The sequence below is a fragment of the Neopsephotus bourkii genome, unplaced genomic scaffold, assembly GCF_033783945.1.
Source record: "Neopsephotus bourkii isolate Nb327-2 ecotype Australia unplaced genomic scaffold, CSIRO-AGI_Nbou_v1 NB_1511, whole genome shotgun sequence".
In the NCBI taxonomy this organism is placed as follows: domain Eukaryota; kingdom Metazoa; phylum Chordata; class Aves; order Psittaciformes; family Psittacidae; genus Neopsephotus; species Neopsephotus bourkii.
Window position 1 is genome coordinate 6,018,373 of NW_026901987.1, and position 22,019 is coordinate 6,040,391.

General features: G+C 38.6%; 1 protein-coding gene across 3 annotated transcripts in view; it reads right to left on the reverse strand.

Moving 5' to 3' along the window:
• The window catches only part of USP45 (ubiquitin specific peptidase 45), a 50,217-nt gene that overhangs the window by 16,196 nt on the left and 12,002 nt on the right, over positions 1–22,019 (reverse strand). For all 3 annotated transcript variants that reach the window (XM_061369863.1, XM_061369864.1, XM_061369866.1), the window contains exons 4-8: positions 21,284–21,387; positions 20,680–20,780; positions 12,785–12,930; positions 11,422–11,517; positions 9,239–9,369 (exon numbers count right to left, since the gene is read on the reverse strand). In XM_061369863.1, the coding sequence (XP_061225847.1) occupies positions 9,239–9,369; positions 11,422–11,517; positions 12,785–12,930; positions 20,680–20,780; positions 21,284–21,387 (578 nt within the window). The remainder of the gene's footprint in view (positions 1–9,238; positions 9,370–11,421; positions 11,518–12,784; positions 12,931–20,679; positions 20,781–21,283; positions 21,388–22,019) is intronic.

Sequence of the window (22,019 nt, forward strand, 5' to 3'; positions counted from 1 at the left end):
CCACCAACTCGGTTACTCAATTTTATTAAACACATAATGAGCCAGTTTTCATTTCCAGCCTCACACTGCATGCTCTGGATGACCAGTACATCCAGCTGTAAATGCGCATCACTATTTCCTCTGGGCACAATGATCTTACTTGCCTACCAGACACCCTCTTCACCTCCTGTAGGTTTCCTCCCACTCACACACAAAAACTGCTCAGGCTTGCCTTGGAAGCTTGTGCTCGTGGATAGGAGATACTAATGGCAATCAGAGGACGCATCAAATGTGCAATGTGCCTATGACAGTAAAACTTCAAGCTGGGCAAGATGTCAAGATGCAAAGTTGGGCAGAGTGACAGCTACAGGCAGGCAAGTGATACAAGGGTTTCAGTTCCGAACTGCTCCCTGAAGGCAGCGTGGAATGTAACTGGAGAAGGATCTAAGGTGACAAGGCACCTAAGGTCAGTGCCTAAAATTAAGTTGAATCAATCTGGACCTGCATATGCAAAACAACGTGTTCACATTTACAAATACAACACTCTCACACTTGTACTTTGTATCTACTTTTTGACATAAAGTTGACAGTATCCCTAGTTTACAATGATTCAATGATGCTGCTCTACATACGAGGCTTACTGTAAAATCTGCAGTCAGCAGAGTGGTTGATTTTTTTAAGCATTCTCTTTAAAGTCAATTTATATATTTTTTTTTTTTTTGCATGTGCAGGTCAACCTAAACAATTATTTTCAAATTAATTTAAAAAAATTAAACTTGAGGGACTGCTCCTAAAAATGAAGCATTTTAGGGGTTTTTATGATAAATGATTTTTTCTTCTATTAAAATCAAATGTTTTATTTCCAATTAATTTGATTATAAAACCCCAAATACATTTTGAAAAACACTGACTCTATTTTGGATCCAATAATACACTTAATATCCATTAAAAAAAATACATGCACCTGCATGCAGTTTTGCTTTTCAATTTGCTAAAACAGTTTTCTCATTGATTGTTTCACTGAATGGCCAGGAATCTGAAAGAATACCTTTTTTCTTTTTTTTACCTGGATGCCAGTATCAGTTCACTTCTGAGAAACCCAGTTAGTTAGCCACAGTGTTAGTTATCATTAGTTTTATTTATGAGAAATGCCTTGTTTTCCCGAGACAGTGAGATCAGTGAGTATATTCAGCTCTCTCCTCCAATATATGCACATTAATAGCTCCAGTGTACAGTGAGAAAACAAAATGTTGCATTTACACGACCTGGATCCTTGTACTAATAGGGATTTTTTTTGTTTGGTTTTTTTTTGGCCACAAAGCAGGCCAAGAGACATTACAGTAAAAAGGAAATAATAATAGTAACTACTTGACAAAGAAGCAAGCAAAAAGTGCACCGGTGTTACAGGAGGTCTTTCTCATTGTAGGCACACCTCACAGAGCTACATCTTCAATGTAAATCAGATAAAAGCCCCACACGTACCTTTCGCTACTGTTTATGGTTTGCAATGTAACCTCCCACTGATGAACACATAGTAGTCATTTCAGATGAAAACTGATTTAATAAATAATATTTCAAGGGAAAATAGTTTGCCTGTACATTTCATACAGTTTATTTCATTTAAATGAAAGAGGGGGCAGGGAGGGGAAGAACTCAGCCATGGCAGTTTTCTTAGTCTTTTCTTTTACTAACACACAGCATGTCTACAAGGACAAGATTATTTAAGCTTCTCTGTACTTGTACTAAATCCTCTTCCAGCCTCATACCAATCTACATGCTTGAATTTTTATGGCAATAAGTATGGTGGGAATGTAACAGCTATCACTTAAAAAGTGAAGTGGCAGGATAAGTGACTTGTAAAGATGCTATGTAAGGTTTGAGTCATTTAATTAGACAAATGATGTAATTGTTAACATTGCTTAATGTATATGTAACCAGTCACTCATGTACACAGCATGCTATGTAGTGAATATAATTCTAATTATCTCATGTTCTGTATAAAACCATTTGAGATTAGTGCATTTGTTTTCTGGGGAAACCACAAATGAAAACCAAAAACCCACAATAAAGAAAAAGGAGGGAGGGAATTTCACACCACACAATGCGTTTATTGGAAATTTCCTACACCTTATAAACCAGTATGAGGGAAGGAAAAAAAAAAAAAAAGGAATTAATCCATGCTGATACACAGAAATCTGACAACTAAAAGATGTGCACTCTCGTCTCCTTGAAAATATGCTTCAAGCAAGATCCTTGGCAAAAGTGAGGGACTTGAAGATGGTTGGTTGAGTTGACCGCTCACAGATGTGCTGACATATGGAAGCCAGTGCCAATGCAATACAACCTGTTGTACAGTGTCAGCAGGATAATGACAGAACAGGTTGAACCCCTGCTAATGGCCATAAGTGGTGAAGGACAACTGTGACATCTACACGCATGCTACTTATCTAGCCTCTCCTTACTCAGCTGGAGACCAGTTATAACTGCTTGACTGTCAGTTAAAGAAATACTACTCATGTTCATCTACTTCCTAGAGTGTTTTAATAACAATGTAACAACATAATTTTTTAAAGGATAAAAAAAACCAAAAAAAGTCTTCTAAGCATTAATACTTTTAATTCTGATCTTACATTCGAGGGAAACTAAGCTATGCTTCAAAAGCAAAACTGGGCTACAATTACTGTCGTTCAATCATACTGCACAGAACTCCCATACATTTACTGTCTCTAATAAAAATCCTTTCAAAAATCCTTTCAATAATGACTGTCTTTGATAATAAGATAGCCTAATACCTTGGAAAACTTCAGAAACAATAAGTGCTTGGAAGAGAAAACAGATCATACTAGTTGATTTTCTCTGCAAAATACAGAGGAACCCCTTTAATACTGCAATACACTATAGAGAAGCAAAGAAAACGTTTACCTAACATTAGCCTGAAGGAATAAATTTTGCTCATCTGCAGATGAAGACATTAATCCCTCAAGACTGAGCAGTTACCAATGAAAGTTACAAAAAAAAAAAGATGCAAGGGAGCAGTTTATAAAAGTTAGCACAATTCACAAGACTTATCGTTCCCAGTTACAGTATCAAATACTTATTCACTGACATCATAGAATAGCTAGAAGAGAATGAAAAGTTTTGTTCTTCCTAAAGCAATGGTTCTTGTTAGTGACCCCAAGTTATATGCAGCACTGTGACAGAAAAGAGACTGAAACCCCACATCATGATTAATCTCATCTCAAACCTGCCCCGCAGACGTAAGAGCTTGGCTACCATGAAGCACCTGGTAAGAAAAAGCCCAACCAAACACGAGCTTGCCGCTACATGTATGGACAGACAACACTTAGCTCTCCTTTGGATGTGCTGGCTGAGTTCTATCTTTTTTTGTCTCACCTTCCCCTCAAAAAAGAAAATGAGGGAGTATCTCTTTCTTGCAATGCACCAGATCTCTGGTACCTGTGCAAAAAGCACTTGTTAAACATAGCTCTGAATGGATATAATAGCTGACGTGATGCTACAACAGAACCATTTCCCACATAACAATCAGAGGGAAAATACAACTCTTTCATACCAAGTAATGAAAATACCTGTCTGGGGAAATTTCTTCCTACCAGCTGTTAGACAAGTGAAGAACTTTATGCATGAGGCCTTGCATCCCTATAAAAAATGGTTTCTCTTTATATGTATGTCTAACTCTTCTTTAAGTCTTGCTAAGATTTTTCAGCAGAGCTCTGTGATAGCAAGTTGTCGTGGTTTAACCCAACCAAACAGCTTGTTAACTCACTCCCCCCCCTTCTTGCCCTCCCCCTTCTCTCGGAGGGACGGAGAGGAGAATCAAAAAGAATGCAACTCCCACGGGTTGAGGTAAGAACAGTTTAGTAACTAAGGTATAACACAAATCACTGCTGCTACCACCAATAATAGCAGTGATAAAGGAAATAACAAGGGAAGAGAATACAACACCTCATCACCAGCCGACGGATAACTAGACCCCCAGCCCGATCAAGCACCGACTGATACCTCCTCCAACCCTGCAGTCCACTCTCTAGCCCTTCTGGGTAACTGCCAGTTACCTCCAGGGCATGATGTGCTGTGGTATGGAATACCTCTTTGGTCAGTTTGGGTCAGGTGTCCTGTTTCTGCTTCCTCCCGGCTTCCCTCCTCCCTGGCAGAGCATGAGGCCCACAAAGTCCTTGGCCAAACCAAAACATCATTGTTTTTCAGCTCTGTTCCCAGCTGAAAGTCAAAATACAGCACTGCACCAGCTACCAAGAAAGAGAAAAATGACTGCTACTGCTGAACCCAGGTTAGCTCTATAAAACGTCTACAAGAATCCCTTTTCCCCTGGCTCTAAATCCATTGCCTTTCAGTTTCACAGACAGCTCCTTGAACTCTTAAGACAGCAGTTAAATAAGAAAGCTAATTCATCTTCTATCATTTACTGTCTTCTCTTGCTGTCATGCCTCTTTTTCGTGTCCTCACCAGCCTGAACTCCCATAATTGAAGTCCCTCTTTACATGAAGGCTTCCTTTTTTTGTTACATCTCCCTAAAGCTCCAAACTGGCTTTAACTTACAATGCTCTATTCTAGTTAACATGAACATTGCTACTGAGGATACATCTTCAATATACCTCATAAAATTACAGCTTTTCTCCTTCACTGTATCTACAAGCATAGCTTACACAGCTCACCAATACCACACGCATTGCAAATACTTGTTTTGTCCAAAATGTGGCACAGGTCTTCCTCTGGAGTAGAAGGAGTGAACACAAAACTCAGGAACAAGTGCAGATGATTCCTGCCACTGCACACTACTTACATATGCCATTCATCTGCTTTGCACTCATAAACATCCAACTTTGTTAACTTGTACCTAAATTAAGGAAACTCTGACACAGCCAATTGAAATAAAGATCTGCGATCTCTCAGCTGCACAGAGAAGACTCAAATCTCCTCTGTCAGTGAGGTCCTAAACATGACACAGCACTGTCAGCAAGGCATGTGGAGGCACAACTGGCCAAGGAAGTACCACGTGTGTTCTACTGCTATTAACTTTAGATGATAAAAGAGAAAAATAAGCAATTTGGAAATCCTTTCTAAAAAGATGTTCTTCTCTCTACCAATATTATTTTAAAAGAAAAGGCTCAAAAAGGCTCCTAATTAATATGAAAAATACTGTTTCTTTCACCCTTCAAATCTTCTACAACATTACCTCAGTTTCCCTTGGCATTTCCTCTCAGGGGGATAAATGCTCCAAGCATTGTTTAGGTTTCCCTCCTAAACTAATTAACAGTGTTAACTGGCATGACCTCCATTTTGTCAGTCCCCCCTCTGTCTCAAGTTCTTCTTTCTTCACCTGAGAAGGAAGGATGAATGCTCCTTGGGGAGGAGAAACCTATGACCAGTAAAATCTTCGTCAGGCAAGTAGTTTTTCCTGCGTGATAATGTAGCAATATAATACTCCTATAAATAATTACTTCGTCGAGGTTCAAAGCAGCTAAATTCTCTAAGTGCTTTCTGGACTCACCACTTATATGCTACAACATTTACTTGCTACACAAACCTATACCTCCACCTATCCCTCCACCAATAAAATTATTCCATCATACCAAATAACAGAAAATTCATGTCCTCTTAATACATCAGTGTTGCATTAGTCACTAAGTCTCCAGATAAGTCAGAAGTCTGCAGTCCTGATATTCAGCATAGTGGAAAACTAACAGAAGGGCCCCGTAGCTATGCTCACAATCTGTCCTCACAAAACATCTGACAGCTGCAACACTAACAAAATTAACAGTGGATGAATTAGTACCAGACGCTAAACAGTTGCTACAGAAAGACTCATCCATTTCTTTTCGTCTTCTCCCCTTCTTCAACCTGGCTACCCCACCACTTGATAAAATTAACACTCGGTATCATTTTTTTCTTTTGTTATTTAATAAAAAAAGACACCACAAATACCCTTTTGTACACAAGACAATGAACTCCACAAACTCTTAAAGAAGTGGTCTGCAGTTGAAAGGACAATGTCCCAGTTCTCTTACCGCTTTTGAGCAGCAAATATGCATCCACTTCCAGAGTTTCTCACTTGGAGGTTTTGGGATCCTACCCAGTGCCTTGACAGAGCAGCAGCTGAACAAGGCAGCACCTGCTCCCTTTCTTTACAGGCTCTCTGCCCACACCTAACCGCTTTCCTACATGCCTTTGCCACTCCTTTTTAGCATTCCCTTCCTTACCTGCTTTCTTGGGCCTTCTTTCACTTAGCACTTTTCAATTTTTGAGTGAGGATACCCAGTTCAAATGTGAGCATTCAAACTCTCACATACTGCAATATCTGAAGCAGGTGCTGTCCTGAAGTCCTACAATGGCATCAAAAAGAGCAACTCCAGATACTAAATTCAGAAGCATTAGTCCAGCACTGAGCTGGAAATGAGGGCGAGTGTCAGGTGTTCAGTTATACAGCTGCCTTTACTATACCTTGCATCAACTGATCCAACATCAAAACATGTCACCATTCACCTAGTTTAAAAAAAAAACACACAAAAAAAAAACAACACCCCCCCCAAACTCATTGATATCAATTTAATACAAATTTGTATAATATATATAATCCACTTATGTCATCGGGGAAAAGCAAACATTTGTAAAGGGTCAGCCTGCTGCTACACATGAGAAAAATGTTATTAGGAAACTGTTTTAAATTGCTGTGTTACTTCTTGGCTAGATAGCATACTATAACATCCCTGTCAAGTAGATAAATCTAAGTATATAAAGAACAGCAGCATACCAGCTGACAGCTTCAGCATTTCAACCATTCATGTTTGCAAGTAGCCTAGCAGGATTGGGAAGCAACTATACTAATTATTAAGTAAAACACCTGTACTCTGAAGAACCACTCAGTGTGCATGTCCCTGCTTTGCAAACTCTAAGCAACTTTCAAAACATTGTTATGGTAAAGACTGGGAAGACAATTCCTGGGTCACTGAGTCCATATGAAGACAGGCTGAGAAAGTTGGGGCTGTTCAGCCTGGAGAAGACTGTGTGGAGACCTCACAGCAGCCTTCCAGTATCTGAAAGAAGGCCTACAAGGATGCTGGAGAGGGACCCTTCATTAGGGACTTTAGCAATAGGACAAGGGGTAATGGGTTAAAACTTAAACAGGCAGTTCAGGTTAGATATAAGAAAGTTTTTTACTGTTAGGGTGGTGAGGCACTGGAATGGGTTGCCCAGAGAAGCTGTGAATGCTCCATCCCTGGCAGTGTTCAAGGCCAAGCTGGACAAAGCCTTGTGTGACCTGGTCTAGTGTGAAGTGTTCCTGCCCATGGCAGGGGGGTTGGAACTAGATGATCTTAAGGTCCTTTCCAACCCTAACTGTTCTATGATTCTATGATTAACATGACTTCTTGGCAGGATTCAAAAAGCAGTTTATGGAGAATGCTGCAGCAACAGAAACTTCTTTCTAACTGGGACTCATGCAATCTTGCCATGACCTCTCCTTCATTTCAGCTTTGCTACAGAGCAGAAAGCCATCTTTAAAAGATTTAAAAATGCTTCATAAAAATGGCATGACAGAAAACTTCACTTATAATGTTTAAGTTAATACATCGTACTTCCACCACTGCAGACTGCTGTTTTGTTGACATTCTCCCTTTCTTCTCTTTCTTACATCACCATCAGCAACAAAATAATCAAAAGACCAAAGCCTTCTGTCATGCCTGTGCAGCCACTTACTGCCCATGAACACTTCTTGCCAATAGGATGTGAATGACACTTTTGTTAGTGATACTAGAGCTAGAAAGCATTTATATCCAAGTTGTGTTCTGCAAGGCTAACAAAAGAAGGAAGTGGGAATGAAGGCAAGAAATGGCAGAAGCCGACGGATAGATGTCTAAACAGCAAGTCTGCTGCCCACATTAACATATGTTTCAATTTTAGCTGGTAAAATGGTATATGCCCATGGTAAACAACAACAAAAAAAAGAACTAGGTATCTGAGATTTAATACCAATACATTGTGTAGACATCATTTGATGACAACACAAACACACATACACAGAAAGAAGAGCAGATACAAAACAGCTATAATTTAAAAAATACAGTGCCATCTGAAGTGTACTGCATCATGATTATTTTACAATGAGTTTGCTAAGGTGGGCTTCAAAACATGTTTTACATCATCTTTGCCCTTCTGTCCTCAATACTTAAAGAGAAAAGAATACTATTCCTATTTAACCATTTCCCTTTCATTTCCTGGCCAAATTTTGTTCTTATAATCACATTTTTTGAGTCACCCCTGAAACAGGAGAAGGCGTGAAGAAACAACTTATTTTTCTTCCAGCTAGGTAATGCCAAACAGGGAACACTGCTGTTAGACTCAAAATCACTGTAAGGACAATTTATACGCATTTCCTTTTACAGCTCAAAAAGTCAACAGGAGTCAAGTACAACAGAAAAATATAATATTATGTTTCTGAAGTTGAATTTTGAAGAAAAAACAATAACTGATTTAGCAGAATTACATTGTCCCTTCTCTAGTCTAAAAACTTTTATTTCTTTACACCAGATCATAAACCCCTGTTTACAGAGTGAGGTTACCCTGGAATAACTTTTAACGTCAATATTTAAGTAGATGTATCAACTTTTGAGTAGGTCTTCTACAGGTGTTTTAAAAGGCAAGACTGCTTGCATCATAATTGAAGGCACCTACAAAGCACCACTGTAAACATTTTCCACGCCAAGAAACAGGAGTTTCTTTAGGGCTTGTAAGCTCTTTGCAATCTGGAGCCATATGCCATTTCAGTACTGCTTGAAGTCCTTACTTGTTAGACCCTTTTTAATTTTGAACTGATGCCAAGGTCAGACATCATAACAGAAGTTTCCCATTTAAAGCTTACCTTTTTTTTTTTATAAAACACCTACATACACTTTGCAGTAGTAGCACAGCTTTATGCTAATATACAACAAAACCTGAAAGGTAATTCTATTTTCTTCAGTTTTACCATGCCTTCTTCTGCCCCCTCACTTGGTTCAAAGCCCACTGAAAGTTACTGGTTCTGGACTGGGCCATACATCTGAAGAGCAAGTAGGTACAACCCTGGTGCGCAACAAGGAGCCCTGCAACTTCAAAACATGAAGACTTTCTGGACTACCTGGGAAAAATCTAATGGCATCTTAGAAAGGACAACAGACACGGCACATTTAGAAACATATCACTGGAAACTGAAACTAAATAACAAGTAAAAGATACTGACAATACGTACTTTTGACAAAGCTGGCTGAACAGCACTTTGGGAGAAAGAGGACCTTTTCCAGCCTCCCTCATGCTGTGAAGGAACAAGAACATCGCTGAAGTCAAAGGTCCTGGGCTTGAGAGGTTTACCACCAGAGGATCCTTCAAAGCAAAGGTAAATTGTACATCAGACTTCAAAGTTAATGATATAAAAGAATTATTTCAAGTTAGTAGATTTATGATAAAGAAAAATACAACTTTCAGACTTAGAGTGTTCTGGGGTTTTTTTTCTGTTTTTTAAATGTTGATGTCTCCTAGATGATTGAAATAGTTGAAGAGAAAGCTTATTACTTAAGCAGTAACAGTAGTAAAGCCGAACAATACTTGTCAAGTAAACTGGTTGGTAACTGCTAGTTTTAGAAACAAAGCATGTCAATGAGCCAGTCTGATTCTCACAGAAACAAATTACCTCCTGTATTACCCATTTTACTCTCACTCCCATGTGCACTGAAATTCAGTTGAAGAGACAACACAGGTGGCCTGTTCAATGGGCCAGCATGAGTTGGGGCCCAGTGGCACTTTGTCTGCTCAACCTTAGGGGTTAGGGGTGGCCTCTGACCTGTGAGCCCCACACTGAGATTTCCACACATCCGACAGCCACAGAAACATACCCTGTTCCTTCAGACAAGAGGTGCCAGGTAAGCACCATCAGTGGTTCACAGCAGGAGCCGGCAGCAGACCCTGCAGGTCCGCCATGGCAGCGAGGAACAGGCACAGGCTGCATTCCGCACAGCCCATCCTGGTGTGGGATTTGCCCCAGCCAGCGGGCCCAGGGGCTGGAAGAAGCTGGTCAGCAGCTAACCCAGGCAGTCTCAGAGCAGGAGACACTCCTGCATTGCTTACATGCTATGTGTGTCTCAGCAGCCACAGATCACCAGCTCTCCCTAACATGCTCCCAGGTTCATACATGACCACAGGACTTCCTACTACCTGGCCTGACTCTCACAAAAACAGATTACAACTGCCAGACAAACAATTAGAGAGGCTGCCTCATCCAGAAAGGAGATCCGCACAAAACATAAGCACTAGGGATACACGCAGATATAAGGTATTCGCATTACATGAACTATCTAAAGGTAGAAAAATGCCCTCTATCAAGCAGGAAGCTGAGATTTCTCCATTAGCGTTAGACTGCTGATGCACTCTAATTGTGTGACATAAAAAGACCAGAAAACACGGTCTTTTCTCCAAAGATCTCATTTATACTGTAAACATTCTCATTAAACAAAACAAAAAAAAAATCTTTCAGCCTTACAGCTGTGCAAATTTTGCATCAAGCAAATAAGCCAACGTACCACTGGCTTTCTAAGTGTCTAGGCACAAACAAGCTCCAGACCTTTGTTGCGGCTCAGGGTAACTTACTGAAACATGCGGCTGCTCAGAGGAAATACTGGAGGAAATACAGGCAACAACACAGTTAATTCCACACTGTCCTTGCCTGGAGAAGCTATGAACATCACCGACAGCAACATACAGAAATCTTCATCATCTCAGAGGTAGCTGAAACAGAATCCTACCCCTCAACCCTCACTGCCACCAGGAAGCTCACGGGAAAGAGCAAAAAAAAGGGAAAAAAAAGGAAAAATAATTAAAAAATCCTCTGCAAATTGCTTTCTTTAGCAATTTCCTTTAGATACAACCTGGAACAGCAGTATATATCCTTTGATAATAACCACAGGAGTCTCTTCCCCATTTGTCTGAATGGAAGTTGAGGACAAGAAATTTGGTCCTCACCAAAATTTTACTTCTCCCAGTTTAATCCTCTGGCCTGTGAAAGCCACAATACATCTTTAAAAGCCTTACCAATGAAGGGCTGGACAGACTGGAATAAAATATTTCATGAACACTTTCTAGAGCCATATATACTAATTCCTCTATCATACATTCACACTGAAGAAATGAAATGGGAAACAAAATGAGCCAATCACTCTTTCTTAAGGTCAGGCATTATTTGCTACTTCAGTGTCACAAAATGTGAAAGGAAACAATTATTCCTCCTCCACAACTGAATAATTAGTATTGTAAAAGTAGCGAATTCACAGACACCATAAACCAGCTAAAACAATTAAAAAGCAAAAGAAGAAGAGTGTGATTTCCCACCCTTCAGCTTCCTCCCACATCTCCCCAAATTTGTATTTCTTACTGCATACTCACCAGTTGGGAGTCTGAAGTATGACAGATTTTTAACTTTGTTCCTTTCTCCTTCATCTCATACATCAGTTCATTTAGTACGTGAGTCTGTGCCAAGTTCTTAAAGACAAAGAAACAAACCCAAGAAACACAAGCTAATCTTTCAACTGTACATTTGTGTTAGATATAAATTCTAGCTTCAGGGATAGCCAAAACCATATGTATTTCATAATATACATGTAAAACTGAGGTTTAAATCAGACTACTATAAAAAGCAGGTATCACCCTTATATGAGCTGAGATCATTGATCTCAGACTGATTCTAAAATTGTACCTATTCTTTTTCTGTAATTCCAAAATAGTTTCCTAGTAATAACTTTGTTATTTTTATTGAACAACAAGGTATTTTATTATACTTTTAATGTTATTTATAATGAGGATGTTAGTATCAGAAATCATTTATTTCTCTAGATCCCCTCCATCATGCGCCAAGAAGCACAAAGGTTTAGGAACACTGAAAAGCATTACCTCTCCGAATTTAACAGAAACCAACATATTTCAGCTTTGTTTCTTTATTTTTGGTTAACTTTGACTGTAGATCACTGAAGTTTCTACAGTGCCCTAAGTATGGACAGAGAACAATTTGCAGTAATTCTACTCAATACACATGCACTATTTGTTTGCTGAGTTTTGTAATCACCACCATAAACACAAGGTAAAGTGTGCCAGTTCAGAACACTTTTGTAGCTGTTCTCTCTCGTCTATGATTTGTTCACTCCTGCCTGCAGGCATACAGATGTATCTGACAAGCAATAGGATGGTCCAATATAAAACCCACTAAGACTGCTGCTTTTTTTTGAGGATGTTGAGTCAGTTGTACACTAAAAATGTATTAGTATAGCTCATTCCTCTTATTCTGGTCAGAAAAAAAAACAACCACAATCAATAAAAGTACTTTTATAACTGCATCCCTTGTAGGGGCTTAAAATTATCACAACGCTCTGTGCAGACATTTACATTATGCATAAAGTACCACTTTTCACACCCACCAGTATGGTAAATACTGTGCATTACTCATGACGACTAATGCTGAACTACAAATAAACCATATGCTAGAGTACAACCTACACACTATGAAGTGTGTAAAACACTTTGACATTTCCATTTGCCTCATTACTGCGAAAAATGCTACTGATCGAGGAAACGTTTTTTGTTATAGTAGGAAATATATCCTGGACAGCAAGGAATAAAAAGAATTTGAAAAGGACCTTCAGAAAGCAGAACAAATACTGGTAACAGTCAGAACTTTTTCTGAAGCCCACAGTTTATACATGTTAAGTATTTCTGAAATTTATTAAGAGAAAGCTGTATGATCTTTCCATCTTACCTGCATGACAGCATTAAAAAAGCATGTATTTCCCAAATTATTTATTCCTTTAACTGGAACCGATGCCCCATTTCCAGAACCTTTTCCTTTCAGTATTTCACTAGTTTCACTGTTCTCTTCACGGAGTCGTATGATTTTTGATGAACCTATAATTAAACTATATGTTAATATTACTATCATTGTACTATTAGAATTACTTTTAATAATTTTAACACTAATTGCATAGTTTAATCACATTGGCTCTTCCATGGATTATGTTTATCATTTTTAACATATGCAGAAACATATCTCGATGGTACTCTAAACTGCTTTATGAAATCTGAAAAAAATAAAAAAAAAACCCACCATCAGCAGTTAAACTTCTGGGGGAAAAAAAATCCCCCCAACAACTACATATATCCTACAAAAACTTTAACATTGTGAAACTCTAACATCTTCAATTAGCCAAGCAATGAAGCATTTCTATTAACTCTATTAACTTATTAACAATAGGCAGTTAAGATGTACATTCATTAGACACACTGGAGACATCAAACACCTTTGAAGAGAGGTAACCAAAAGTTGCCACCTGAATGCTGCAAGCCTTTATCAATTATCCCACTCTGTTTGAATTCCCTCATACAACTCAGTGAACAGCCAAACTGGAGTTGTTATCAGTTTCCACAAAAGCTACATTTGCTCCTCGACCCACCTCCCTTTGTCACAACCTCATCAACTGCTAACACAACCCAAAATACATATAGTGCTAGGGTTTTAATTTCAAACAACAAAAATTTCATACATTTGTAGTGGAATAAGCTACCAGTATAACATCCACATTTCCCTATTTCCCTTATTATTTAAATAGATGAAGGGCAGCAAAGTTAGACAGTCATTAACTTGTAGCCTAGAGGTAATGCAAAGATTGAGATAACCGTATTTAGCCTTGAATTCTACTAGCAACTTTCATATCTTCATGGTTGCAAAACTAAATGTGAACATTACTGACATATGCAGTGTCTTAAATATTGATTAACAAATGCATGTCAATGTAAACGAGTTATGGACTTAATAAATGCCAAGAACTGTGATGCTGCGATCTCTGTCTTGACATATGAATTCATATATTTGTTTTAATGAGTTTCACATTGAAATCTCATTACAGTATTCTTGAGAAATAACTAACAGACCTATTTACGTTAATGAAATGCTCATGCCAAAAGGTTTTTTTATGTACATTCCTAGGTAGCTTCATGCTTACAAGACGAAAAAATAATTAAATAAAGAAGTCATTAAAATATCTACTGTATCTGGCAACAAGCTTCTCGTGCAGTCCCTCTGCACCCTACAATGCCACAATGGCATAATTATCTTTTCAAATTGTACCCAAGTTTGTCAAAATGCAGTTAAAGGTGCTTTGCTGCTTAGGAACATTTTTAAATGTTCTCAGTAATACTGCTTACACAGCTTTAAAATACGCTCCTTTCCACTCGTGTGTAAAAAATTAAGACAGTACAAGACCAAACTAAGAGACCAAGTTCGCCATGGAAGAAGCACAATGAGTGACAAACATCTTGGGAGCTGCTCACACCCTCAGTCACTGCTTTATGGGCTACGTGCAGTAACACCTTTTAACTGACACATTCACAAGGGGCACGCTACAATGTCTGAGACTTGTCCACCCACAGAGAGCTCCAAAAGAATCATAGCAGCAGAATGGGAGCTCCAAGTGTCTGCAACAAGAAGGCACTGCTCACTCCCAGAAATTCCACAATGTAAGACGAGACTTCTTCCCCACGGAAGAGTGCCATACAGAGCAGGGCTGGGGAGAAGAGAGAGTTAAAAAGGAAAAAAAAAAAAAAAAAAAAAAAAAAAAAAGCCAAAATTGTGTAAATAATTTGTGTATTAGTATACCACAGTTGCTGCATTTATCCATCGGCATTCAAAAACATCTGGGACAGCATCTTAAAGTAAACAATGTTCACAAGGCCATCTGGACAAAACTGCAGGCAAAAATTAAACCATAAGCATATGGAAAAGCAGATTTTTCTCTTCCCTTTAGCAGTACAGGATGACAAATGTCAAACCTAGATCTGTCCACGCTTCACTGTGCTATGCTTTGCAGCACCACCTGGCTCTCCTTGCACAGCCACCAAATATGGACAGCACTGCCACAGCGGACCATATCTGCAGGGCAAACTCGATAAAAGCATTTCACTTCATGGTTAAATGGCAGCTTCACACAAGTAGCAAGGTTCCATTTGCTGAACCTTACATATAAATTATTTAAGGGAGGGAAAACAAAGCTGAGGCATCCAGCTTTGCGATAAGAGCTGGATGAATATGCAATTATAAAGGACAATAAATGAGAACCAGACATCCGACTGGCACAAAGCTGGATAATTAGTACAGGGATAGGAGAACTAGTAGTAAATTAAGAAATCTAACAGTAAATTAAGATGTTGTTACTGAAGTCTATAAAACTCCTTTCCTGTAGAAAGTTTTAATTACTGTCTCTTGATTTTTTAAGGATTTTACAAACACGATCCATGTGACATTTTAATGGGTTTTTTTATCTGTGAAACAGTCTTGCCAGAAAAATGTTGCTTTGCCACTACACAAACATTAGCTGCTGCTTCTCTATTCCGTGCAGATATTTTTAAGGACATATACAAAGACAGAGGAAGGACAGCAGTTTTTAACTCTGCTCAGTGTCCCCAGCTCAGTGATACATGACAGACAGGCCTGAAGCTGAATGTTTAGTTGACATGTGAAGAGTTGGTCAGTCTTAATAGAAGATGCTGGTAATGACTATGATAGCTAAATACTTCTACAGATTGGGGCTGGAGGGTCCTTCTGCAAGATTAACCCAAGGCTACAAGCATGCTATTAATCAAAAGGCTAAGATGTAATTTTTTAAAGTGAATTTGCACTGAACTGTTTCATGGACTCTTGCCGACTCAATCTCGCTACCCTGTAATGTTTTAACAGGCATGCTTCTGGATATGAAAAATCACTTTTAAGCCAGTATAGACACAAGGAGCCCAGCAGAAGGATTCCATCAAAATGGCTGTCGTCTGCTGCTGCCCACAAGGGCCTTCAGCTCCTAGCCAAACAGGAGAAATGAAGTACTCCAAACCATCCGTGTGCAATACCTATTATAAAAGACTTTGTTAACATTAATGAGAGCAAGGTGGGTGAAAGGCACAGAGTAATTAAATTCATAGACTGATTTCTGTCTGCAGCTCACTATTACATCTTTTAGAGTTGACATGGTGACCTTCAACCCCTCTGTCCATCTCTGCAGTGGGGACAGCACATGTAACTGTGACTGTTTTGGAGCTCACACATTCAGACTGCACCTCTCTGTCAGACTACTTCTGCAGTTTTGTTGTAGAGGTGGCCTTTTTAATCCAGTCACATTGGGAAAATTCTCACCCAAGTTGTGCCTAGATCACCAAAACCTCCTTTTCCCTAGACAAAAGGTACCCAGCTACTGAGATGCCCTGCTGGAACACTCTGCCAAGACTCATTGCCTAGCTCTCCATTCTACTTATCACACCCTACTGATCACCTCTTCCTAGGCACCAGGTTAGTGACTGCGTACAGTCCCACCACAGAATTACAGAGTCCTAGAATGATTTGGGTTGGAAGGCACCTTAAAGATCATCTAGTTCCAAACCCCCTACCATGGGCAGGGATACCTTCCACTAGACCAGACTGCCCAAAGCCCCATACAATCTGGCCATTGATGCCTACCTCCAGCACTAACTCTGGCTCTCACACAGCCGCATTTGTGCATAGGCACAGCCTTCATGCTTGGCAAAACTTCCTGACATCAACCTGCTCTCCCCCATGCTAGCAAACTCACTTCCCACCAGACCCGCAGGAAAGAGGACAGCAGAGACTGCTCCTCTGCTACAGCTCTTGCCTTTTCTTGCTACTCTTCTTCAGCCTTTTTTTCCTGCTCACCTGCCATATTGTCTAGCAAGCTTTCTGAATGCAGGGAACATTTTGTCCCACAGCTGCACAGCACCAGCCTCATGGATATGCGACTGAGATTCCTAAGCCCAACGTTAACATAGACAATGATTCAGTCCATGAAGCAAAGCAAGTCCAGGTGCACAAAAGCACATAGTGCTCACACATCCACTTGCAAAAGAGGTTCAGAAAACTTATCACAGGTTCCGTATCAATTTGTTTTGCCAGTATTTCAAATGTTTGCAGGCACATGGGCTTCTGTACCGCTCTTGCTGAAACTGAGTTGTGCTTGGGAGTGCAGATGGTATGCAAGCAAAAAGACAAATGATATACAATGTTTCTTTCAGCCAGGGGAGTAAGCAGTTTTGCTCATCTTTTCAATGCAACTTTTAATGAAAAATGAGAGTTCCAGGTTTATGCACTTTTATTCCAAGGTCAAGCCTTTTCTCCTGAATACAACTGTGGTACATCAGCTGAAGGTCTTCACAGTAAAAGCAAGGTTAATAAACTGCCTTTCTTTTACCAAGTTCTCATCATGCTGTATTATAAAATGCTACTAAATTATCTGGCACTCCGTTTTCATTTAAAAAATTGATTTTTTTTCAACACTGTACAATAACAGGATCTAACTGTTAGCAAAACAGCACGGTTCTCTTCTGAAATGGTCACTAGCTTTACATTTGAAAAGCCCAACCTTCCTGGCAATGTTACAATCCTGCCAAATTAAAGATTCAAAATTGCAATTCTATTTCCCTGATTCTGCTGGAATGTTAAAACTGGAAGAGTGTGAAAGAGCAACCTACTCAAGTACCAGTTTTGATCCCTGCACTCACATGACTTGTGCTACACCTCACAAGTAAGTAACTATGTGCACAGGAAAGGGAAGACTCTGTGGACAAAAATGACAGAACGTTTAAAAATTTTTTTGGCAATTAATTAGGTTTTCATTTCTTTGCAATGTGCATCGTTAACAGCATCCCCTAACATGGAAGTAAACTTGAAAGAAAACTTATGACCAGCAATAGAAATGCCTTTTTGCTGAAGCGTATTTCATCTTTGGAGAATCAAAATACTTTACTTTGCTAGATAATTTTCTTTTAAGTAGATAGAACAGACTAACATGACTTCAAGTTTCAAATCACCATTTTTGTCAGTGTGATTCTTTGTCAAATGCTAATATCCACAGATTAATAGAAATCTGAAAAGTTATTCATCATACTTTTTGTCTTTCCTTACAAGTTAACACCTATTACTTGTACTGTGAAATTATATATGTTTTAATCTTTGTTTTACACCAGTTATAACCATTAAAACAGAGATCAAGTTTCTGACTTTCACCTACTGGCAAATCTGAGCAGCTGAACTTACGGGCAAAATCTCATTCCTCTGCTTGACCTTCCCAACAATAAATTTAACTACAAAATTTGAGGATAAATATTCTTCCTTCTTATTCTATTGCCACAGAAACCAATTTAATTAACCACTCTATAAAAAAAACAGAGTGTGCAATCTCATGTCTCCACCGATGTCTAATTTGGCCTTTGTAAAGGAAAATATGCGTAATATTAACTTTTAAGACTGAAAACCAATTTATTTTCTCCAGCAAAAGAGCAGGCATGCAGACAGCAATGTCTCAGCATGGTTTCTATGTACTACATGTGCATTATGTCCATGAGAAGCTCACAAGTGTGCCACATGGACAATACTGCACCTGCCTTTCTGTGAAAATCATCATGGCCTGCTAACCTTTTCCACAAAACAGATTTCTGGGTGGTACACCCTAGAAAGCAATCTTGCTTTATTCTTCCATCTTGTGCCCAACATGACCTCTTAACCAAACAGACTCCTCTAAAACAAAGCCAAGAAAAAGGAAAACAAAAAAAAAAAAGAAGCAGGCATTGCTGGGTACAACAAACCATAGGATCAGATGCGAAAATCACACAGCTGCAAGCATTCTTTTGGGAACCCAGCACTGGGATTTATCTCAATCGCTTAATGTAATTACAAAAGTCAGTCATGTAGTAGTAATGTAATTTGCACATTTTTACAGCTGAAGTGAAGTTGAATCTTTATGAGAGGCCGAGTGAAAAGCAGGGATCCTGCTGCCACACTATTCCACCAAATTAGTACCAAATGACAAGCATTTTGCTTTTGTTTATTTTCCAAGATGCATTAATTAGGAAATCTATATAACCCTCCCTTACATGTTTAAGCTGATTATTTTATCTTTCAATGACTCATGCACTTTCGAGAAGCAAAAAAACCCTAGCAGTCCTCACCCGTTACTTAGATCCATGTTCATCCTGCATTTCTGCAGAAATTTCTACAGTGTGCTATTTGAATTTTAATGACGCACCATGCCAACCAGTTGTTACAACAGCAAGAAAATCAGACAGAAGATGAATTGTTGCTACAGTGTCACATTCTTATACGAAAATTAAGTGTCTTTACTTGGGCTGCTTTCTTCGGAAGAAATGGAAAAGCAGTGGAACAAAGCACAAGACTGATCTTTAAGTGAGAAATATGAACTATTCACCACCAGTCTTACATTACTCACAAGTTATTTTACATTTATTTAAAATTAGCTTATGTTCTGAATGGCCAAATGTACAAAATAAATTTAAAAATCTAAGTCATCTGATAATTTAAAGGGCGGCAGTTACACTGCAAATATCATTGTAACATGAATTAAAATGCTACACTAAAAAAAAGCCAAATGATAGATTATGAATAGAAAAGTTAATTTTCACTGTTATACTTTGTGTTCTTTGTGTTTTGGACAATGACATGAATTACATTTCAATTTCAGATTTAATTTTTAAAAAATCTGTAAATGCAGTGTAATTTAAAGAAAAGGAAAAAAAATCTTACTTAAGTTACATTTATTTAGAGGAAGTACCAACTGTGTCAGCCCAAGTATTTGACAAAACAGCAAATGCATTGCTGTTATATTTATCAAAGTGAAACCAGAATGCCAACTCTGGCTGGGAATTCCCAACCCACACATACCATATTTATCAATACACAGCTGTCTCCCAGCCTCTTCCAGCAAGGAGCCTGGCCCAGAGCAACAGACCAAGCCAGGTAAACAGCTTTTTCCCCTTTTCCTTGCCACTTAAAACCCAACAAATCATTTGGGCCAATGTTCCTAGAGCTCTCAAGAACGGGACTCAGACTGCTCAGCACAGCCATACTCTGCCATGTGCAGAATGTCACAGAATCATAGACTCAACTAGATTGGAAAGGACCTTTCAGATCATCAGATCCAAGCATTACCCCAGGACTGCCAAGTCTACCACTAAACCATGTCACTGAGGGCTACATGGTTTTTGAACACTTCCAAGGACAGTAATTTCACCACTTCCCTGGGAAGCCTGTTCCAATGCCTGACTACTCTTTCAGTTGACAAATTTATCTCCCTTGGCAATTGCTTGTTTTAGCAATTAAAGCCCAGTAACATAAGTGAACACAAAGCATTACATCCATCAGTAAAGTACGAGAAAATCCACTTAAACAAATTTAATTAACTGTGGAAAACAGATTTAAATAAGAAAAATTTTAAGATGTGACACACACACACTAGGAAAATACAATTATTTTATGCTTCTATATAGTTTTTGTGCACTAATTTATATGGCATCTTATTTAAGATAACTTCTTTACAATAAACTTTCTTCATTAAAGACAAAACTTGGAAAAACTGTCCTACAGTGTCCCAAAGTATTTTTTAAATGTAGCCACATTGCAGGAAAAAAAATGGCATGTTTTGACAGGCATTACTTGCGCAAGTAATTGTGCAGCTACCAACTGCATTATACTCGCACCATACGCAATTTTTCAGTTCTAAGTTTAACATGACTAAAAATCTGAAATACTGATTTTTAGAGGCAGTAACTTACAGATCTCTCCACATAAAACTATCCATGTAAACTTACTTGGTTCAGCCCTGGAACCATGTTTTTGAAGAAAGTCAACTATCTGAGCCAAAACCTTTTTGTTGCAATGTGTTGACAGCTCTTCATCACATTCGTAACACCTAAATCAGAGAAGAAACAAACTGAAATTTAGGATAACTGGATACACCTCCCACCTCTAACAAACCTCACAAACAACTTCACATAAATTACTTAAGCTCTAGGTTTCAATTTTTCATACTAAAAAGAGGAGTCAAACTGAATTCTCTCATCTCCTATAGGCTCTTCTACAGATCAGTCCCAATTCAGTGTGGCACTTACAGATTTAAATAATCTGAGTTTATAGTCTTGCAAATAAGCATATAGGAACAAGCAGGAAGGACAAACTGCTATAACTAGCCAACTCACTACAGAACATAATGGACACAAACTTCTATCTTAGTATTGAGTTGTGCCCCATCTGAAAGTCCTAAGGACACTAATTTTCTCCCCAGAAAGCATGCCTTTTCTCTATATTCATTTTATCTGTCAGAATCATTCTTTATCATGAGAAGACGCTGCTTTAACTTATGCTTTTTAGTCCTGATATATAAGCATATACGAACATCTGTGTACTCATTCTTACCATATGATCCATGTGCTGAGGTTGATAACAATGCAATGAGGTTCTGTGCGTGCTGTTTGGAAGTGTTTCAGAGAATGCTGGCCTTCAGAGTTCTTACTACATCCCTAAAAATGGAAACATCAGCACAGTAAGGATTAAAAAAGGGAAGTAGGAAAAGACTGTATTATTACTAAATAAACTACCAAAACTTTGCTTTTCAAAATGAAGCAGAAAACTGTACTGCCCTAAATACTCATTCAGCATTCCCACAGATTGAAAGGGTTTAACATTCTTTATAATCCAGTATTATAAAGATATCAATTAACTTTGTTTTGTTTGCACTAAAAAGCTACTCACAACACACCATTTATATACAGCACCTCCAAAAGAAAACATTTGCAATTTTTCAATTATCTACACAATGGGATTTATCAGAGTCAGGACTGGTCTCTGAATAAGGCATGATTTTTGGAGAGTACTAACAGCATAAACATGAAAATGCATAGAGTTAATTCCTTTTCAAAGCCCTCCTTAACTACGAGTTTTCAGAGACAAAATATATGGGTTCTCCTCAGATCCAATTAGCTATCTTCTGAAGCCTGCATATAGAACAGTTCTTTGCAAAATTAAATCTGTTCAGATAATACCGGGAGCTGGCTTCTGTCCTTACTATGGCAAGACCTACTGAAAGTTTAAGAAAATTGTGAAATGCTTCATTCAGGCAACTGTTAGCTAAACAAAGCATGATACTTCTTGT